At 39.0% G+C, this 23809-nt stretch overlaps 1 protein-coding gene across 1 annotated transcript in view; it reads left to right on the forward strand.

Annotated features, from left to right (window-relative positions):
- Positions 1 to 23809, forward strand: part of LOC100134924 (cadherin-2) — a 205783-nt gene that overhangs the window by 50667 nt on the left and 131307 nt on the right. The window contains exons 3-12 of the mRNA XM_062668235.1: positions 8372 to 8383; positions 8527 to 8828; positions 10426 to 10562; positions 13028 to 13244; positions 13854 to 14022; positions 14490 to 15340; positions 15461 to 15652; positions 17283 to 17473; positions 20612 to 20801; positions 22714 to 22896. Coding sequence (XP_062524219.1) covers positions 8372 to 8383; positions 8527 to 8828; positions 10426 to 10562; positions 13028 to 13244; positions 13854 to 14022; positions 14490 to 15340; positions 15461 to 15652; positions 17283 to 17473; positions 20612 to 20801; positions 22714 to 22896 — 2444 coding nt within the window. The remainder of the gene's footprint in view (positions 1 to 8371; positions 8384 to 8526; positions 8829 to 10425; positions 10563 to 13027; positions 13245 to 13853; positions 14023 to 14489; positions 15341 to 15460; positions 15653 to 17282; positions 17474 to 20611; positions 20802 to 22713; positions 22897 to 23809) is intronic.

Genomic DNA, 23809 nt, shown 5'->3' on the forward strand with positions numbered 1-23809 from the left:
TTCAGCGGCAATTTTCGTTGCTCAGTTTGTCACGGCATGTGCTATATTCATAATTGCACGGAAAACACGTTCAGCGTAGTGTATACCAACTGTGTTTTAGTTCGGTGAATGCGCACTATGCAATTTTACAGCGATAGCAGTGCACGCCATAATTTGAAAACGGTGAATTTAACTGTTTGCGTTAATTAATAATATCCCAATTTAATTTCGTTTTGTTAAGGTTTGTGTAGATTTCGGATTATAGTATTAACCTATAAAATAAAGTTAATAGTACTGTTGTGTTGCCAAAGGAACATTTTTGTTATTATTCTTGTCGTTTAAAAAAATGTCGTCATCTTATCATTCGTGACGATCCAATTTCCACGGAATGTTAATGAATAAAACAGTCACCCGAAAATCCGGGCCACGCTTATCAAAGAAAATTCCTAATTTGCTTTCAGCTATGCTAATTCTTTGATTTTATCAGGATATTAAATTGGATTTACGAAATATGAAGTATAAATTTTAGCACACTTCTGTGTCTACCGTCGGCGTTTCTCAAATTTAGTTGTACATACACATATATATGCACTTATATACACATGCATATATATACACATATATCCTTACTGGTGGTAGGATCTCTTGTGAGTCCGCGCGGATAGGTACCACCACCCTGCCTATTTCTGCCGTGAAGCAGTAATGCGTTTTTACGTTGCGGCGCATTTACGTTGTGGATCTCTATGGGCTCCAGTAACCACTTAACACCAGGTGGGCTGTGAGCTCGTCCACCCATCTAAGCAATAAAAATAAAAAAACTTTCCTGTTTTTTGTTGTTATTAAGTGCTTGTTTGTGCAATGGTTATAATTTGCAAAAAAAATATATTGGTGAACTGTGTAGTCATCATGATCGTCATCAGTCCTTAAACATCCACTTTTGACAGCTTTTCCCAAGGCTTGTCACAATGACCCGCGTTGCTCGCATCCATCGCATCATGAGCAGGTTAACGGTCCACCTTTTGATAGGTCTATCCACGCTGTGTCTTAAGCGCGGTCACCACTCGAGAACTTTTTTGGCCCCAATCTCATTCCTGATTTGATTTCGCAGGGAAACCGATAGACTGCACGGAACGCAAATACTTATCAAATTATTACAGTAAAATCATCCGTACATGCTAATCTGGTAGAGTTCGTGGAGGACGGGCAGACTTGTGCTGTTGAGAAAGGAGGGGCGCCCGGCGGGTACCGTCCCATCGTGTTGTTGGATGAGGTGGGCAAACTGCTCAGCGCATTCTGGCAGCCCGCATCATCCAGCATCTGATCGGGGTGGGACCCGATCTCTCGGCGGAGCAGTATAGCTTCCGAGAGGGCCGCTCAACGGTGGACGCGATCCTTCGCGTGCGGGCCCTCTCGGAGGAGGCCGTCTGTGGGGGTGGGGTGGCCTTGGCGGTGTCGCTCGACATCTTCAATGTGTTTAACACCCTGCCCTGGTCCGTGATAGGGGCTGGAAAGACACGGAGTGCCTCTCTACCTTCGCCGGCTGGTCGGCTCCTACTTGGAGGACAGATCGGTCACGTGTACCGGACACGGTGGGGTCGTACATCGCTTCCCGGTCGTGCGCGGTGTTCCACAGGGGTCGGTACTCGGCCCTCCTTTGTGGAACATCGGGTATGACTGGGTGCTGAGGGGTGTCCTCCTCCCGGGCCTAAGCGTAATATGTTACGCAGACGACACGCTGGTCGTGGCCCGGGGAGGGAGCTTTGCTGAGTCTGCTCGTCTTGCCACCGCTGGGGTAGCGCATGTCGTCGGCAAAATCAGGAGATTGGGCCTCGACGTGGCGCTCAGTAAATCCGAGGCCATGTGGTTCCACAGGCCCCGGAGAGTGCCACCTGTCGATGCCCATATCGTGGTTGGAGGCGTCCGGATCGGGGTCGGGGTGCAGTTAAAGTACCTCGGCCTCATTCTGGACAGTCGTTGGACCTTCCGTGCTCACTTTCAGCACTTGGTCCCTCGTTTGTTGGGGGTGGCCGGCGCGTTAAGCAGGCTTCTTCCCAACATCGGGGGGCCTGACCAGGTGACGCGCTGTCTCTATAGGGGGGTGGTGCGGTCAATGGCCTTATACGGGGCACCCGTGTGGGGCCAGTCCCTGGCCGTGGGGGTAGCGAAGTTGCTGCAACGGCCGCAACGCACCATCTCGGTCAGGGTCATCCGTGGTTATCGCACCATCTCTTTTGAGGCGGCGCGTGTACTGGCTGGGACGCCGCCTTGGGTCCTGGAGGCGGAGGCGCTCGCCGCTGACTATCAGTGGCGGGCTAACCTTCGTGCCCGGGGCGTGGCGCGTCCCAGCCCCAGTGTGGTCAGAGCGCGGAGGGCTCAATCTCGGCGGTCCGTGCTGGAGTCATGGTCCAGCCGGCTGGCCGATCCTTCGGCTGGTCGTAGGACCGTCAAGGCGATTCGCCCGATTCTTGTGGATTGGGTGAATCGTGACAGAGGACGCCTCACTTTCCGGCTCACGCAGGTGCTCACTGGGCATGGTTGCTTCGGTGTGTTCCTGCACCGGATCGGAGCCGAGCCGACGGCAGAGTGTTACCTTTGTGGTTGCGACTTGGACACGGCGAAGCACACGCTCGTTGCCTGCCCCGCATGGGAGGGGTGGCGCCGTGTCCTCGTCGCAAAAATAGGAAACGAGTTGTCGTTGCCGAGTGTTGTGGCATCGATGCTCGGCAACGACGAGTCGTGGAAGGCGATGCTCGACTTCTGCGAGTGCACCATCTCGCAGAAGGAGGCGGCGGGGCGCGTGAGAGACGCACAGGCCCGCCGCCGTCGAGCGGGGGCCAGGGAGGCGGATCTCGCCCAAGTCCTGGCCCTCTAAGTGTTTCGGGTCCCCCTCATATGTCGGTCTGGGGCCCGGCGAAGGGGGCCTAAGAAGACGACGTGCAAGCTGCTCTGCACACGTTTTACGCAAGAGCATCCGGGTGATGGAAGGCCGGCTATCCTCGACCCACGCTGGTTCTGACCCAGCGGGGTATTTCGTAGGATAACTTATTCAAACCGGCGCCATCTAGGCGGGCTTCGGACAGCCTGCCGACCGAGAGGGCTGGTGGTCGTGGCGCCGACGATCGCTGGCCCGGCGTCCCGAGGGGGAGGGTGATGGGAGAGATGTGCTCCGCACTAAACGCTTCACTCTCCTCCCCTTGCCTTTTCATGAGTTCTGTCTCATGCGAGGGTTGGACGTTGGTTGTTGAGCGACAGGAGGTTTTAGTCGGTTCGACTCCGACATGCCCCACCCTCCATCCCCAGTGGAGGGTGGGAGTCCGGCGATTTCCTCCTGACAAAAAAAAAAAAACTGGTAGAGTACCGTTTATTAATTTCTTTCCTATACATAATTCATTTCAAAGTTCAAATATGAGGGCACATGATTTGATTATTTTTGTATTCCAAATGTTTTCCATACACCCTGTACATTAAGTAAAACATGTGATTATACGCGCAATGTTGTAAACTCAGTCGAGCGCGGGTCATTGATAGGGTGCCTAGTATAAGGATTCTTAAATAACAGAGGACAATGATCTCGTGGCTGGGCGATGTTTTTTAATTGGCTTTGATGGGCGAGCTCATGGTATAGCTAATGTTAAACATCGCGACATGATGTCGAAGATTCAATTATATTATTTTCAATAAGAATTAGTTTCAATTAGAGCTATTTGCGGCATTTTATTTGAGACATATATTTAGAGGCTATTTTTTTTTTTTTGTTAAATGGTTGAACGAACCGTGGCTTACCTTAACGGTTAAATGGTTATCAGAGCCCATAGATATCAAAAACATTAATGGCGCCACCCAGCTTCAGAATTTACAATGTACAACGGCTACCTCACCGAACCACCGCTGGACCGTTTCAAACCGAAACGTCGGTTTTAGTTAGTACTGTTTTAGAATAGCATTAGCCAGGGTGTTACTCTACTAACAGTAATTACTCAAATTAATTTTTTTGCGTAGTTCATTTTTATTACACAATGTTATACCTTGGAATATATATAATTCTGTGCAAGTTATTCGTGAACGTGTGCTGGTATGTATTTCATTAGAAAAAATGGTATCCGTCTGTGAAATTCGAACTCTGGCATAGTTTTATCGTTCGAGACAAATTTATCGGACGTCCCACCCTTTGGGCCATTTCGCTGGTTTGATTTCAAAATTCCGTTGCTCTTTTAGTATATATGTAGTAGTCTTTCGAGGACTATTCCAAAGTGCTAAGTTATGAGGTACATATTACATATTAGTTTTTGTATTGGGTTAACAGCAACATCTTTAGTTTGTAGGAATCACAAATGTTAAATTTTCATGAAAATCCGTATTCAATTTCTGATATATGACCGAAAACAATGCGACGATATTCAAATTCTGTATTCCAGATTCTCTTTAGACTTAATGCGGAATCCACCAATAAATCTCGATGCGGTTTTCAAAGCTAAATTTTGCAAGCCAATCCATTTTCCCACTGTCCGAGCTCTTTCCCAAAAACATTTAGGTAATGGTAAGGTTTCAGTCATATGGTATGATTTAATGTATTGTCCGTAAAAATGATTAGTATTAACTCGGAAGTTTAATTTCGTAAATCGATCTCTACTTAAGATCGAAGTTTGTAGCGTCACTTAAATTTTGAGGGTTTTTTTTTTATTGCTTAGATGTTATAGCCGTTGTCACTATACTTGAGACCTTAAAACTTATATCTCAAGGTGGATGGCGCATTTACGTTGTAGATGTCTATGGGCTCCAGTAACCACTTAACACCAGGTGGGCTGTGAGCTCGTCCACCCATCTAAGCAATAAATAAAAAAAAACTTTATAAGTTAGTTTTGTTGTCACTGTAAATTATAAGTGTAAGACAAGACAATACTCAATGAATAATACAAATTATCTATTTCCTGTATCTTTACAGTTGATTTCAGTACGATTCCAGTTCGGTTCATTCTCGGAGTATCAATTTCAACTGATATTTCAATTGTTTGAGACAGCAATTACAAATTAAACTTTCTCCTCGATACAATAGCGGAAAGTTAATCTTTAAGTTGTACCAGAAGTCTTAAAGACTATATAATTTAACTCGTGAACGTTTCAACACTTTCATTTGTATCAAAGTTTCAGAGTTTCATTCTCACCTCGCAGTTTCTCTATATAATACGTGACATTTATATATAATACGGTGTTTCCCGAGCGCTATGACATGTCCTTCTTCAAACGAGGCTTGTGGAGAGTATTAAGCGGTAGGCAGCGGCTTGGCTCTGCCCCTGGCATTGCTGAAGTCCATGGGCGACGGTAACCACTCACCATCAGGTGGGCCGTATGTTCGTCTGCCTACAAGGGCAATAAAAAAAAATAAAAAAAATCACGCGACTACGCGACTAAAAATGTGTGAAGTTAATATGCTTGCACTACACTCGATTTCCTGATTTAAAAAAAATACAATTAAGATAAATTTGTAAGATGAGCGAATCGAAATTAAAGGTTGTAATCACTTAAGCTTTCATCTATTTTTACGTTCCTATATACAAACACTTATTTGACAGGCTAAAGCGCATAATGTGGTGGTTAATATTCACTAATATTCTCAAATATTAGGTGTATTATCTTTCAATTGCAAATCACACCTCTTTGACATCAAAAGTATCAATTTGTACAAAGAAAATCGATAGTAAAATTCTTCGAACCCGAACGTATGTATGATTTGGTTGGTGACAGAAATATACGGGGTGGTCATACCTGCCCGTACAATCTACTATAAAATGGTAGTCAATACCTTAAATAAAGCTTTAGCTTTTCACTACAGGCCATTAAATTATTTTTTAACATAAAACAAAGTACATAAAACAGTGTCCTAAAAACAAAAAAAGTAATTTTTCCGACGTATAAAAAGTGTTAGTAATTTATAAACTTGTATTAATGTTTTGCCAACATCTCTGACTTCGTTACGTTGTTTTCCTCAATTTAAGTGTAGAGGGTAATCCGTTTCGTAAACACCGTAAATTCGAAGGTTCGACCGTAATGTAAGTTTGGTCTCTGTGGGCAAAGATGGCGCGTTGCTCCGGTCACGAGGCAAACACGCGGCCGTAGTGTACGCATGCGCATTACATGTCGGGCGGCAGACGGGAAACCACCCCCGCCCACTCACCTGTTCCAGGTTCTGTTAAAACCACACATATTTCACGAGATAAATCGAGAGTCTAAATGAAATTAGAATGAAGAAGTTTTTTTATATTGCATATAGATTGTGTTAAGTGGGTAACCACTAGCCCTGTCTATAACGTTAATGCCGCCACCCACCTTAAAAAATAAGCCCGAATTCTTAATTGAATTGTATAGCAGCTGTTAAACTTTTGAAACCAAAACCAATGACTGTTTCGCTGCAGAAATAGGAAGGTGATACCTAACTCTGTGGATTTATAATACGCCCTAATACAATATACGGACAGTAAAGTCTACGCAGATTTTATAAATTTTACGATTTTGATTATAGATACACATTAGTCAACTGCGATCGAGAGCTCATATTTCGAGATGAGTGGCGTCATTCTTGTTGTATTATCAGCTCATCTCGTCGTATACGAAAACAAAAGAAACGAATCCTTAAATGGAATATTTAGCAAATTAATAACAGTTTAATATGAGGTTTTTTCTTGGCACCGAATGATTTTATCCGTTATTGGCATAAAGCCAAATGGTGCATTAGATTTTTTCACTACTGGAAATAGGGAAGAAAGAGAATTGTGTTCTAAAAATTAATTATATTAATTTAGACCTTGTAATGTGTGTAACGGTTAAATGCTTAAGCATGTGTGTGTGAACCCGATTACAGAAGGACGTAGTCCTGGATTGCGTCGGATTTTTAATAAAAATTATTGGTATCTGAATTCTACTTGTTTTGTCTGGTATAAATCAGTTAACCATAGTGCAAAGACCTTATAGCTCGATATCTACCTATGATGAAGATTTAATACTTTTTTCTTCTTCGTCGCTTTCTTCATTACTGAAGGTCGTGTCCCTGAAACTCGACCGTTGCCTGTCTCGTGAGCTGTTTCCATCTCGTCCGGTCCTCAGCTGCTCGAATGGCGGTTGCGACTGGCAACCCAGTTAGAGCGGTTACTTGATCACACCAACGGCTAGGTAATCGGCCGCGGGGTCTCTTTCCTTCTACTTTGCCCGTCACAATCACTTTGTCCAAGTTATCTGACTGTCGGCGGGCAATATGACCGAAGTAGCTGAGGATCCTCTGGTAACAGATTGTTGAGAGCCTGACTCGGATGCGAAGCTGATCCAGGATAGATTTATTTGTCCTCTTGGCCGTCCACGGAATTCGGAGCATTCGTCTCCAGCACCACATTTCAAATGCGTTTATTTTCTTGCGCTCGGATGCCTTAATTGTCCAGGACTCTGCCCCGTAGAGAAAGATGGAGAAAACTAAGGTTCGGACGAGTCTCATTTTCGTGACGTTGGAGACTTTGTATAGAGATTTAATACATCATGTATTTAAATTATGGTTGAAAGTTAAAACAGCCGTTTGGCTGCATCGAGCCTGCGAAAAACCTGGTGGGCCCGCAAATTTTTGCCCCTGAACATCAACACTATTATAAAAGTCTTTATTTAGTTTCAAAACGTTGTATATAATTTTAAACAGCTGCCACATAAGTGTGGCTACTGGGCCAAAGTTTGCAAGATCGGGAAATATTCTAAGTAAACAATAAATCAACACATATTTACGTTGACATGTTTACGAATGTTTGCTTACATACATAAGTTAGGATCTTTTTGGCGTTCTGCCAAAATTCCAAAACTCCCTACAACATGCACTGCAACGCGGGTTTTTTTGAGCCTATCATTCTTTGCTTCGATTTTTCATATCCTCAATTGCTGAAATACAATTCAATCATGCAATAGTAGGAATTATTTAATAGGATATTTAGGGTCTTAATAAGAAGACACATTCGGGTCAATGTATTACGTTCAGCAATGTGTGAAACTATCCGAAACTCGATCCGCGGAATAGGATTACAGCAAACGGCGGATTTATGCTTCGGATTTGGGGAAATCCCGTTGGACAAAAAGGGATACCGCGCGGATAGAGCAGTATTAGAGGCAATGTTTGATAATATTCCGTCATTTGTAGGCTACACAAGGACTCTTGTACTATTAACCGGATAATGCTTCAGACGATTGCGTTTTACTGTCTATTGCGGCTACGATTACTGGTGATTACTTCAGAAAGCAACGTTTTACATCAGATGTTTAATTTTGATTGTGCTTGTTTAAAATACTGTTTTTTTTTTCTTTTCTTTCTATAAATGTATGTTTACTAATAATAAATATATTTCCTGTTTTCATGCTAACATAATAGTGGCCTTGAAGTGTAAGTATTTTAATGTTTGTGATTAAAATTTGCAATTCGATTATTACGATTACTCGAAATAATTATTTGAAAACTAAAGTACATTTTAGTTTCATCAAGAAATAATTAGATCTGTGATGTTAAAACAGTATATTATATTTCAGATACGGACAATCAACGAGTTATAATCCACGTTAAGGATGTGAACGATGAACCCCCGTATTTTATCAATCGTCCGCTTCCAATGCAGACTGTAGTGCAGCTGAATGCTGCTCCAAACACACCAGTCTTCACGCTTCAAGCCAGGGACCCTGACTCCGACCATAATATCCATTACTTCATCGTTCGAGACAGAACCGGTGGAAGATTCGAAGTCGACGAGAGATCCGGAGTCGTCCGTACCAGAGGGACCGACCCGTTTCAACTTGACATGGAGTACGTGCTTTACGTCAAAGCGGAGGATCAGGTGAGATTTGTGACATATTGTTATAATAAGGTCTCGAATTAGAAGTTCGTGCTTCAAGAGCCATGTTTTTTTATAAGAACATCTGCAATTTTTTTTTTGTTTTAAGTTAAAATAAGTACAATAAGTTTCATTTTAGAGAGATGCTAATCAGAATATTCGTCTAATGTGAACTTAGTCAACGAAATTTGGACGACTAGAAGTAACTCTAAGACTAGCAATTTGTTATTGTCTACATTAAGGATAATTGATAAATATTTATATATATAAACAAAAGTAGGTGTGATTGGGTGTGTAGATTTGTATAGGTTTTTTTATTTGTAGTCTACCTAGTTATTTTTTTGGAGATTACAGAATTAGTATTTATTTTATCTCCTAGTCAGAGATGCCATTTTTTGGCAACCCAGTAAATTAAAGTGTGCTCTTATTTCCGGATATCGAAAAGGGGACACTCAAATTGTCTGAGATAACATTTCAATTATAAACTAATTGGATATAGCTACTCTAGATAACACTGCTTATTATCTAAATTTCATTTACTTTCGTTTAATATAGGTACAAAATAAATATATAATTTTTAATTGTTAAAAAAAATATCCATTTGATTAGTAACCTGTTCCTAGCACTATGTAGAAGGCAATACATAAATAAATACTTAAACCTCCGTATTATCGACGGGATTTAGTGGTCTTAAAAATAATAATTTTGAATTGAATTAACGAGAGACGGGCATCGCGTTTCGAGATGTCTGAATTCGTAATTTATGAAGATTCTACTACAATTAGGGTTTAGCTGTTAAAAATTCCAAGAAGGGAATTCCAAGATAGGGAAGGACTGGCGTATAAAAGTTAAATTAAAATTAACTTTCGCAGGAAAGAAACCTCTTTCAAGTAATTCAATACTTTGTCGGCCAGGCGTATTTACCTATGTGTTTTGAGGCGAATCGGTAAATCGATTTTACAAACAGAATAATGCTAAAAATGACAAATGAAATGGGAAAATAATAACTTTGAATAGATATGTAGATGTTTAAGGTCATTAATTAAGATTTCAATGTACATAATTTTAACTCAAAACAAGCGATGTAAATTATACTTATTAGTAGGTACTTGGTAGTTAGGTAAGCGGTTGTCTTATGGTCGAATGGCATCACGATTCGATCCAGATATTCAGCCTTTAATTTCTTATGATCATATGACGGAGCCAGATCAAGAAGTATAAAAAAGCATTGCATTAATGAACATGGATATAAACATATTATTAAAATAATAGTAATAAAACCGGACGTGTTTCCGAGTCAAAAATCAATTTGAATTAACTAATGAGACTAATATGTCTTCATCGTACCCCCTATAGAAGGATTAGTTACAAAAACATTTCATAGAAATTATACGCTACTTATTTTTACCGCGAAGAAATAACGCGGTTTGATGAGTAGAATATCTTGATACAATGCAATTGAAATTTCGATCTTATTATGTCTCGAGCCGAACGACAGAATTCACCTTGTGTATTCATCTCAATGGATTCTAATAATCATAATTTTTGCTGAATTTATCTCTTAAAAGAAATTAATGTTGACAAAACGGTATTATTCCAGAATGGTCGTGTCGACGAAAGGAGGTTTCAGTCAACTCCCGAAGAACGTCTCAGCATCGTCGGCGGAAAGCGAGCTCCGCAGTTCTATTTGCCGAGTTACGAAGCTGAAATCGCAGAGAACCAGAAAAAAGATTCCGAGTAAGTTTTCAGTAATAAATAAAACTAAATACACTCGTTTTCCCAACATTCAGATCAAAAGGAATGTTTCCGAAACTGCTAGTTGATTACATTATTGCATTATACGCGTCCTTTGAAGACGTTTTTAAAATGAAACTGATTTTTCGCCTAATGCATTTGCACAATAGTAGATTTTGTATTCTGTACACAGACCGAATTTGTTTGTAGTAACGTGAGACAACATAGTGATGAGATTGCGAATTAAACATAGCGGCTATGTAGCGATTATATTTAAAATATATAAAAATGAATTGCTGTTCGTTAGTCTCGCTAAAACTCGAGAACAGCTGGACCGATTTGGCCGAGTCTTGAATTATTTGTGGAAGTCCAGAGAAGGCTTAAAATGTAGATAAATATGAAAATGCTCGGAATCAAATAAAAATAACAATTTTGTTTTTCCTTGTGTCCCCCGTTGGACAGATTCCTTTTGTTTGTTTTAAGTTTATTTTATACAAAAATTTAGGTCTTTGATTTATCGATTGAGGCACTACGAAGTCTGCCGGGTCAGCTAGATTAAAATAAAAATAATTAATTGATTATATTCCTCAATTGATTTTGTACGTTTTTATTAGACTACCGGTGATAGTTCCATGCAATTTTTTCGATATTTGTCTATTATACACAAAGGCAAATAAGACAAAAAGAACGGTCTCGTGTGATTTTAAAAGTTAAATTAATATTTTGCGTACTGATAGTGAATTTTTCTACAAATCGGCAATAGTAATTGGGTTATTGTAAAATAAAATGTACCGAATTGTCTACAATAAATTCTTTAGACTTAGCGGAGCTTTAACTTTTAATCGATATCACAACATTTATAATTGGTGTGCTTAACGCCCCGTAGTTTAAATTTCACCGTAAATGTATATATAACAATAAGGTATAAATTCATGGCGTAACAAAAATAGTAGAAAAATATAATTATCTAGTTGACAGCTGTTGTTACAGCGCAGGACTGCCGTTATTATAATTGAAATTTTTATCTTACGGCCCAAGGTCGTTTTCACTTTGGGTTTCTGGGCTGAAGTAGCTAAATAAATTGAGGTTGGCCGTAAACTAAATACGGAAAAACATAAACAGATTTTGTCATGGAACTACTTACGTAAAACAATAGGAATGACTGAAATCATATAGGTAAATTTAATAATAAAACAAACAGAAATATATTGTGATGTTTTGGACTTGAGATAAACTTTTACTTACTTATCATTTTCATTGCTAAAAGTCACGTCTAGACCGATTTTTCCAGAACAATTCACGAAGTAGTGCCGTATCTCTTTGTATGCAGCCTTCTACGGCCGAAAATAATTTTGTCGAAAAATAAATAATCTAAAACATAAATACATAATGATAAATGGATTTTAAAATTCACGAATCTCGACACGGTTTTAATTAGTTGAACTATTTGTGATCGGATCAGTCTGGAGATTGTCCCAGTTTAAATAGTTCGGGGCAGTTAGTATTCCCCAATTGAATCCTACATATGTTTAATCTCGTGTCACCGTTTCGCTATAACCTAAATTATTCATGACATCACTGCGCTAGTCAATTGTTGTTTTATTTATTTATAAACGAAGCGAGTGTCAGACAGAGTCATTAAGAGAATACATATTTTTCTAATTTGCAGTTCGATAGTTCACTAATATTGTTCAATTTTAACGATTGAGTAGATAAAAGGGGAAAATGTGTTTATTAAAGACTATTAGATTAAATACTAATTTGTATTTAATTTTGATTAATAGTTTTTTTGGTGGTGGATAGTATCGAAACCAAAAACGGATAGGTAACAATTAAACAACCATTCTGCCTATTTTTGTCTCAAAGCAATGATCCGTTCTGATTTGTAGGGTGGGACAGATTCAATGCCTATAATTGACCATTGAAACATTGACCTTTTTTTACTTATTGCTTAGGTGGGTGGACGAGCTCACGGCCCACCTGGTGTTAAGTGGCTACCGGAGCCCATAGACATCTACAACGTAAATGCCGCCACCTACCTTTGAGATATAAGTTCTAAGGTCTCAGTATAGTTAGAACGGCTGACTCACCCTTCAAACCGAAACGCATGCCGAACTACTTCATGGCAGAAATAGGCAGGGTAGTGGTACCTACCCGTGTGGACTCACAAGAGTTTGGCGGTATTCACGTAGCGATGTCGTTGGGCTCCGATAAGCACTTAGCACCAGATGTATAGATTGAAATTGGTGTTTAGCTAAGCGCTTAGCTCGAACTTATTTGGATATTTATAATAAATGGTTCAATAATGAAATTCCCAAATTAGTAAATGAGTGAGGTTTGGTCTAATTGACTGGCGTATATATTGGGTATCTATATTTCTTGTTTAAATTTAAGAAAGTACAAATTTAAATACAGAAGAAAAATCTCTTATTGCGTTAATTAATGATTAAAAATTTTTTTCATTTCAGTATAATATCAGTGAAAGCCAAGTCGTTTGCTGATCGCGAAATCCGGTACACGCTCAAGGCACAAGGTCAAGGCGCCGGAACGTTCAACATTGGCCCAACATCGGGTATTGTCAAGTTGGCCAAGGAGCTGGATTTTGAAGATCTACGGCAACCGCATGTTTATTCTCTCGTCGTCACCGCTACGGAAGATTCAGGCGGTTTCTCTACTTCTGTTGAGGTTCGTTTATATATAGTATAAAGTTATATATATAGTATATAGTATAAAATGAAAATGACGTTAATGCATCGAACTAAGTTTTGATAATTGTGTTAGGCGAGAGAAATCTAATGAGAATAAGTTGTCCTACGAGTTGTCTTACGACTAGAATATATCGACGCTTGAAAGGCAAACGCGGCTAAGCCGACAATAACTGCTTTGTACATAAATGATAGGCAATAACCATATTGTATGCGCAAAAAAAATTATTTCTAGGTCTATTAAAATCATTTCAATCCTACAGCTAGATCGTTAAAATAGATTTTTTTTCAGGTAGTTATTTCAACTTTAAATTAGTCTATTGTAAAGTTCACGCATTGTCGCTTAGTCACGTTTGCCTTTCAAGCGTCGATATATTATGTAGTAGCACTCCCTGTTATTTGTTTCTTGGCTGTTAGTCATACCACACACACAGCTATAAACTTCACAGATTCACGAATATAGATAGGTACATAGTGGAAAGTTCATAGATAAATTATTTAAAACCAGATAGGGGTCTAGAGTTTGTAGTAAACCTAGAATTTAACTTTATAACAAGTAGCGTATCAATTTTTCTTTTATCTTTTACAGCTAACAATTAGAGTAACCGACGTAAATGACAACGCTCCGAAGTTTGAGTTGCCAGATTATCAAGCCCACAATGTTGATGAAGATATACCTCTTGGCACCAGCATTCTCAAGGTCAAGGCTATGGATGCTGATTCCGGAAAAAACGCTGAGATCGAATATCTGGTTTCAGGTAAATAAACCACTATATTAGGACAATTTTAAAGAAAAGTACTAGTACCGCCATCTAGTATTAATATGAAAATACTTTTGATGAACAATAGGTGTCGCTAATAGATATTAATGATTTTGAGCTTTTCAGTCACAAATATTTGCATATATGAGATCACGGGAATGCGTTTCTATAGTATTTAAGAATTTCGAATTTAGAACAAATCAACCCACAGACAGAGCCCACTGAGTCTCTCGCCGGATCTTCTCAGTGCGTCGCGTTTCCGATCCGGTGGTAGATTCTATGAAGCACTGCACTTGCTAGGGCAAGTGTTAGCAACACTTCCGGTTTGAGCCCCGTGAGCTTACCTACATGTTAGGGTGAAGCTAAAATAGCTTCTTAAGGCTATCAGCATAGGTAGTATGTAAAAAAAACAGATAACCTAAATAAATATAAAATAATAATGTAAATGTAACTTACCATTACAGATGACCACTTCAGCGTCGATTCGAACGGCATAATCACCAATAACAAACTACTGGATGCTGACAACAATAACGCTTATTACGAATTTGTAGTCACAGCGAAAGATAAGGGCGAACCCGCTAAAACTGGAACGGCTACCGTCCGAGTTTATACGAAGAATAAGAACGACGAGGAACCAAAATTCTCTCAACAAGTTTACACTCCGAATGTAGACGAAAACGCAGGACCGAACACCTTAGTCACGACCGTAGTCGCTTCGGATAAAGACGGCGACAACGTGAGGTTTGGTTTTGTTGGAGGCGGTACAAGTTCAGGTCAATTTGTCATAGAAGAAATAACTGGTGTTATCCGACTGCACAATAAAGCTATCTCATTAGACCGTGACAAATACGAACTGAACGTGACCGCTATGGACGACGGCGCTTGTTGTGTTAACGGTGACGCCACTATACACACCTCCACGGCTGTAGTGGTCGTATTTATAACAGACGTGAACGACAATAAACCTATATTCAAAGATTGTCCAACTTACTTTCCGAAAGTAGAAGAGGGCGCGCCTAATGGGAGTCCCGTTATAAAGGTGCACGCCACCGACGAGGACAAAGGTGTTAACGGTCAAGTAAAATATTCTATAGTGCAACAGCCCAATCAGAAAGGAACAAAGTTCACGGTGGACGAAGAAACAGGTGAAGTGTCGACGAACAAAGTTTTCGATCGCGAAGGCGACGACGGTAAATTCGTATCGGTAACGGTAAAGGCAACCGATCAGGGCGAACCTTCTTTAGAAGGCGTGTGTTCATTCACTGTTGAGATTACCGATGTCAACGACAACCCTCCGCTCTTTGACCGTCAAGTAAGCATATAGAAATTGTAGACAAAAGCACCTTGCATGCGAAATCACAATTGAATGTCATTTGCATGTATTTCAGCATTCCAAAGAGATTGTACAATGTAATAATCGTGTGTCTTCCAGAAATATGTGGAGAATGTCAAACAAGATGCCAGTATTGGCACAAACATATTAAGAGTTTCGGCATCTGACGAGGACGCTGATAATAACGGCGCTATTGTTTACACACTGAGTTCCCCGTACAATCTTGCCGACATTGAATATTTTGAAATCCAGCCCGAGTCGGGCTGGATCGTTCTTAAAAAACCACTCGACGTAAGTATGCCTTCACATTTATCAAAACGAATACACTCACGACCACATCACGTGAGCTAATGAAATGAGAGATGAATGAATGGGATCAACTTTACTAACAAAGTTTGGTGGATGAATGCTACCTACTGGCCTTAGGATTAAATTGGCACCGAGTTTATTTCGTTTAAATGTAAATAGTTCTAAATTAACCGCTGCTGTAAATAGCTGTGGATGGGGTAATCCTGGCTGTGAGGAGTAGTTGTCCATCGAACGGCGCGTGCTGGTGGAGCGCCGCGGCGAGGAGTGCTTGTTCCTCTTGCAGCACTATTAGTTTGAGTTGCCGTCGGCGCACTCCCGTCTTCGTTGACATTTATTTCCGCACCACCGTCCTGCATTAACTAATCTAACCGATAATGCAACCTGTGTACCATATTAACCAAGTGACGGAAATAATACTGCTGTAAATACATATTTCACAAGACTATGTTTAGTTCTAAAACATGTACAGTTTTCGTAATTAATTGCACTTCTGTATATTTCGCACATACTAGTTTTGGAATTTATTTTATGGTTAGTAATGAATTAATTGATTTAAAGCTTACGCTTCCGAACATACCTATCAGTATTATATGTATGTACATGTTTTGTTACTAATCCTACAAATAGTTACCGATGCTACGCTATGCCGAAGGCAGTTCGATTCTGCCCACACATTCTTGGTGTTTGACGACTACTCATATGACGTCTCTGTGTACTATAATATGACCGTGATAATTATAACTTTTTTCCAGGGCGCCTGTAATATACTCTTATTTAAATTGTAATATAATGTTAGTTAATAATCAAGATGACCAAAACGTCCTTGCGGCTGTTTGGTCATCTCGCCAGTTGTGACATTATTCCTTCTGTGAAAGGGGCAACGTTTTCGCGACCAAAATTTGTACAGTTCAATCGTAACGTCCATTGTTTGTAAATTATTCATTTCAATGAGTGTCGTTTCGTTGTAGAATACATGAGGTCATTAACATATTCTTATGGCAACTTGACCTTTCCGCCATGTCTTGTATGCAGAGCTGCATGCATTTGCTGCTTATTATGAATTTTTTTTTTGTTATTTTTTTTTGTTTTTAGTTAGTTTAGTTTAAATTATTATTGTAAAGAGTACTTAAAATTATACATAATGTACAGTTTGACTTTCTCTTGTACAGATGAACTTGTAAAATATTACGATAAAATATTTTTGTTTCAACATTTTTCTTGCACCACCTAATATTGGCTACAACAAGGAGTGCTACTGTAAGTAAGATAGAACGAGATGGCTGTACGTAGAATGACAGAAGATTGTTTGGAAGAAAGACGGTAACTGTAGTTTTGTAGTGAATCTATGCAATACTTTTCTATTTATAATTTTGGCTTTCTGAATGAAAGAAGACGACTGTGAGATTTTGTGTCAAATACTACTTTACTGTGAAACATCTGTAACAAATAACAAAATCAAAACTATTTTGTGAAAGAGGAAGATCCATGTTTTTGATTTAATTTTATTATTTTAGATTATTTATTAGCGATGAGTATGTACTTTATGTGTTTATATTTTAGTTGTGTTATATTTTGTTTTCCCCGCTGACCTCTGACCCCCGTGTATCTGTAGCGGGACAGGTACCGACTGCGCGTGCGCGCCTCCGACAGGGGCGACCCGCCCTCCTCCGCAGACGTGGACGTTGAATTAGACGTGGTAGACAGGAACAATAAACCCCCCATCTGGGATATGACCACGTATGGCCCCGTTCACATCAAAGAGAATGTCACAGTGGGTACCGTAGTGACCAGTGTGAAAGCAAGGTTGGTATAAGGCGCAGCGGGCCCTCGGGCCTGCAGCTCCTCCACTCCTTAACACTACTAACGACGTGGTTTTGTCTTTTTCCATCGACTCTTTCCCCAATAGCGAGAAACTTACAAGTTGGAGGCTATGGCTCAAGACAAGGGTTTCCCGCCCTTGTCCCGAACCGTGGAGGTCCAGATAGACGTAGTGGATCGCGCGAACAATCCCCCCGTGTGGGACCACGTGGTGTACGGCCCGATCTACATTCGAGAGAATTTGCCCGTGGGTGCCAAAGTGGTGTCCGTGAAAGCAAGGTGCGTGGGAAAATGTTCGGCACGGGCACCGCACGCAGCCCCACTCCCGCACGCACGTGCGCACGTGTCCGCCGCGCGACGACGCGTGCTTGCTCTGCTCCGTCTCGCCTCACCTCGACTCTTCTACATATACAACGTGTCAATTCTAATAATAATTATTAATTACAATTGGCTATTTTTAATTCGAGTTAAAGGATTCGTTTTACCCGGTGCTTGATGAGGATTTTTTGTAAGAATTGTTTGTTTAGTAAATTATATGAAATGAAAACAAAATAATTTAGGAAAAACATTGTTTATCCGCTGCACGATAAGAGACAAGCTGAGGCGTGGTCGATGGGTGTGTCGTGCGCGTTATTTCTCACTCGGTGGTTTATGATGTTACTGTCATGTCCGTGCGTTTAAACTGCATCGTCACGAACACACATGAAATTAAATGTCACAAGCGTGCATTGGAACGGGTTCACTGCTTATATGAAAATTTGTGGGTTGTTCAAAAACATCTATCGATGTGAAATGTTCCGCCAAATCAGTAGATACTTGATAGTTAATTTTTGATGACTTGAAAAAAGTCAAGTCAATTTTTAGTGAGATGTCGTATGTTAATCTTATAGCATGTAGACTGAGTGAGACAACAGTGCATTTTGATTCAGTACGTATTCATTTTAATTCAGAATTTTTAGTTATCTATAAATTAGCATGTTAATTTGAACATGTTTAGATAGAGATCGTAGAAGTAATTCGACTTTTTTTTTAATTGAGTCAATATCAATGTCCTGTCTATTTCTACCGTATAATGTTCCAATTCATCCAAGACTCTTGTCTCAAATTGGGTAGATTTATTATTCACTTTATACTCATAGTAACCGTGCGCTTTGGGAATAAAATGAAACATTAAAAATAAATGTCTGTTAAAATTTCACATAGAATACCGATAATGTCTGTCGAAATTTAGTTATGTTAAAAGTTACGCCATACTTTCAGTATTTTTTTGCACAATATCGTTCTAATCGGGTGTTTTCTTCAATTTATTTAAAACAATAAGATGTTTATGTAGTCTAGTACCAGCATTCCCAGTTTGAATGAGTCCTAATTTCCTCGTCGATCTTTCGCTCGGGTATTAATTTAAGCAACGTTTGGTTTGACAAACGTCATTTGAAATTAAAAATAAAAAAAGTTAAGAAATAAAAATGTTTAGTAAATTAACATGGAAAATCAATAAGGTACTATAAACAAACAATAATTATTGTAAATTTGCTCCTTAACACAAGGTTTCCCTTATTAAAGTAAATAGTTTCAAATAATTATTAAAATAATATGCCGGTAAATAATGTAAATTATTAATATTGTTAAAGGCTTTTAAGATATTCTTCCGTTTGTCTTAAATCTGCAAAATAGAAACGCTTAATAATATTTAATTCAAGCATGTTTTTTAATAATAATCATCAAAATTACTCGTATTTGTTTTAAATTTGAAAATCAATTAGTTTAGAGTTCTCAAAAATTGTCACTGTGACTTTAAGGGCCTCATTTTCAATTGCTGTAGATGGGCAGATTAAATCACAATCGTATCTGGTGTAACGAACGAAGCTGGTCTGGGTTAACGAAGCTCAACTTCATAGCGTGAAGTTGAGCACTCACAGTGATAAATGAGTACGAAATTTAACTTGTCATAGCGGTTGCGACTATTAAGCCCTTCGAACAATATTAATCTCTTAGCGGCAGAACTTTTCAGTCACAAAAAAGAAAATCTGCCGGTTTTTTTTTGTATTGCTATTTATTCTTTTCGGAAGATGTTCAAATACGTATTCAGAACGTAATCTAAACCTAGTAATAGTAGCTGCAATCGATCTCTCGCGTCCATGAAAGTTTCGGCTTAATCCCTCCTATTAGATACTGTAGGTAATTGAATAACCTAATATAATTGGGAATGTTGGTAATACAGTTCAGTTATCAAGATTAATTGACGGTAAGTATGTCGATGCATAAAATGGTGAAATTATATGCATTTAGGATGCATAAATCTGGGCATTGGAAAAAATCCGTTTTAAGCACGTAAATTTGCATTTTCTACATAGTGCATCTTCACAATGCGTTCGAAGAAATGGTATGGTCACACCTCTATGGTCTATCTGTTCGTCCTAAAATACACTTTCGAACTCACATTAATTATAGTATGGAGACGAAACCATTACTAACTCACACTACTAATATCGTATTATATGTAGTTCAAATAACTCATTCATGCGTCGGCGTAATGATTATGATAAAGAGGAATTTTGTAAAATTGACAAATAAAACCAGAATTAATGTATGTACATCAAAATCTGAGATATTATTATAATAATACCATAATTTGGTTTTGAAATATCGGAAATAATAGAAACTTAAAGATCTAATAAATTCAAATAAAATATTTTGTTACTTGATGACTTATGTTATAGAAATCATCATATTATGCTTTTGATATAACTACAAATGAGTGTTTCCTCGATATATTCCAAGGACCAATTGTTTTGGGAAATATCTATACATATATGAGTGAAATTTGCTGAAAGTTCAATTGTAAATTGCATCTGTACGCGGCGTATAGATTGGAAGTGTTCATTTACTAACACGAAATATTGATTTGTTTAATGGCTCTGTAAATATGAGCTATTTGATCTACTTCAAGTTACCTATCCATTTTGAAAGTTACATGTTTGTCCCGTAAATAGAGAGTAGTCATCTCAGAAGCATTTGCTGTTATATCTCGATTTTATTCGCCTTATGTGTTGTCATGTGCCTTAGTGAAATGAAATTAGCGTTTTCGAAGAATGCGAACTATATCAATTTCCATATTTACAGTTCCGGAATCGAGAACAACCCTACGGTGTTCTACAGACTGATGCCGGGGTCAACTGCGCAAACCAATAAATTCCACACGTTTTACCTCCAGCAGAGGGCCGACAATGGTAACACGTGGGCGGATATTAAAGTAAACCATCCTTTGGATTACGAAAGCATTAAAGAGTACAACTTAACGATCAGAGTTGAGGTGAGTTTCACGATATCTCGTTTGATTAGATGTCAGGTGGTGATTTATGTGGTACATACTTGTGAAAGTGTGTCAGTACAAACAATATGAGTGTTGATGATTTTTGGAACGAAGTTCCTTATCGCGCGTTGTGAAAGGGGGCTAGACGGTAAAAAATTCTTACGAAAAGTTGTCACGACACTTTTTAGATCCGTCATTCTGACCAATCAACGTGTAGGCGCTTATCGCGTGACATTGCTCGTATCCGATTGGTCCGCGTAATGAGTACAGTTTCTCGAGATAGCGTTTCAACAATAGTAATTTAGTTCATAGTATTGTTTTTTCTTCTTCATAATGCCGTAATTTATTATTATAACTTAAAAAAAATTACAATTCCTTCACTAATTAATCGAAAGGAACTTCGTTCCATCCGGGTGTCCCTTGACACCTCTGAAGTTTTTTATTTTGATAGTTCCAGTCTTTTTTTTAAACCAATCTTATAATTTTCATCTTGTTATGTAGGCAGCGGCTTGACTCAGCTCCTGGCATTGCTGAAGTCCATGGGCGACGGTAACCACTCACCATCAGGTGGGCCGTGGGCTCGTCTGCCTACAAGGGCAATAAAAAAAAATAAGATACCCACAAAGGTTTTTTTTCTTATTGCTTCATGAACACAAACAACTGAATATCTAATATTTCGTAATGCTTGTGTAATTAATCAAAATTGCTCGTATTTTAATTACCGTAATGGCTTTATGATAGTAAAAACGATGTTCAGTGATTATGTAGAGAAGGTTTTATTAATACGTGTAGAGTACATTTACATAAATTTAATATTACGTAGTGATTACGGGTAGCGGGTACCTACCTACCGAGATTATGAGCGTAACACGAAACGTTCTCCTTAAAGGTCAGAGGGCAACGAGGGCGTAAAACCTCGATTTATTGACTTAATTTTAAGACAGGACTTGTGTTCCGAATTTCTTTATTATTCCTTTTTTAGCTACGAATATTAATAAAACCATTATAGAAATTAAAACAAAAAATACCTTAACGCGTCTTTAATAAAGTGATGAATACATTAAAATTTTAGAGCTCAGTTTTATTTATTTATTTTGAGTTATTTGTGAGTAATTAATTGTAAGTAAAACAAACGAACTCGTAAACTACTAAAGGTACCAGGTATGGTTTTAGGTACAAGGGAGCTGTGAAAACTAAGATGGTAATAAAGCTAGTCCTTCAAAATAATTTATTTTATTGCACAGATGGGTGGACGAGCTCACAGCCCACCCGGTGTTAAGTGGTTACCAGAGCCCAAAGACATCTACAACGTAAACGCCGCCACCCACCTCGAGATACGAGTTCTAAGGTCTCAGTATAGTTACTCGTACAACGGCTGCCCCACCCTTCAAAACGAAACGCATTTCTGCTTCATGGCTGAAATAGGCAAGGTGGTGGTACCTACCCTTGCGGACTCACAAGAGGTCCTACCACCAGTAATTATGAAAATTATAATTTTGCGGGTCTGATTTTTATTACACGATGTTATTCCTTCACCGTGGAAGTCAATCGTGAACATTTGTTAAGTACGTATTTAATTAGAAAAATTGGTACCCGCCTGCAGGATTCGAACACTCTCTGCATCGCTCGACACGATTGCACCGGACGTCTTATCCATTAGGGCACGACGACTCAAATTATAATAAAAATGAAATTGGCCATTAATCAGAAAATACGGGTATAAGACCCAGCTACTGCTAACGTTTTGATTCCTTAGTCTTTGGTTTTATCTTGTTTTGAATCTTCTCCCCGTAAGTCCTGTTTTGGAAACCAGTGGAATTTCTTTCGAGGCTTGCACCACAGCCACATTTATTCTGCAAATCGTTAGACATTCCTATATTATAAAAATAAAATTAATGCATTTATTGTTTAGAACAACGGTGCGCAACAACTGGCTTCAGAAGCGACTGTCTACATCATGTTAGAAGACGTCAACGATGAAATTCCTCTGTTTACTGAACGAGAGCAAGAGACCGTGCTGGAAGGAGAGCCGATTGGTACCAAGGTCACCCAGGTCAACGCTATCGACAAAGATGGAACATTCCCGAATAATCAGGTTAGTTTAATACATAATTAATAAACAAATTATTTTCAGCCTTCTCAATCGAAGCAAGGCAAGTTTTCTTTTTTGATCACAATTAATTACTTTGGGTGTGGTTGGTATGGAACTACACGATGTATAATCAAACCATTAATTATGTTTTTCTGGGTTTTCCTAGCGCTGGCTATTTATTCACTATTACTCTGTTTAGAGTGTTTTTTTACCCATTGATTCGAATACAAACAATCTAACTAATATATAAGATTTAGTAAATGTCGGTGACAAACGGACAATAATTCCATATTTATCAGAGATCAGGTAGGCGCTCTTCGGTACCAGGTATTGAAAAGACACGATTAATCAGTTACACTGTTCTTTATAATTACCAATAAAAACCACCAATTATTACAGATGCTACAATAAAAGCCGTTGATTTTAATTCACGATTAGTAAGCCTTGCGCAGTCGGTTTACGGGATTTCACCGGGCCCGTGTTTGTTTCCCAACTCTTGCGTATCATTTGACTTCAGGTGCACAGGCTTACCCTCCCGGAACACAGATTACGAACCACCGGTTTCTAAATCCGTTCTGACAGTGATGTTACTCAAACTTTAAAGTTTTTTATTAGAGATTGAAAATAATTGAACAAACCAATTTCTCAGCGCTTTCTCAGCTTCTCAGAAAACAAACTCCGAATAATAATATCGTTCTCCGACATACTATTGAATGTTAAATTAAAAAGCTTGCATGCACTTTACCCGTCATACTTAAGTTACTTTGTGGCGGCAGCTATCACACAACACAAGATATTTGACAGATGCCTGAATCTCACTTACATTTCCAAGATAAGCTTGCATATATACAAGTTCCGAACAACAACATTCGGACCGTCGCCGCGTCGGTCTACTGAGAAATTTCAGTCGTTCGGT

The sequence above is a fragment of the Bombyx mori genome, chromosome 4 (genome assembly GCF_030269925.1).
Source record: "Bombyx mori chromosome 4, ASM3026992v2".
Classification (NCBI taxonomy): Eukaryota; Metazoa; Arthropoda; class Insecta; order Lepidoptera; family Bombycidae; genus Bombyx; species Bombyx mori.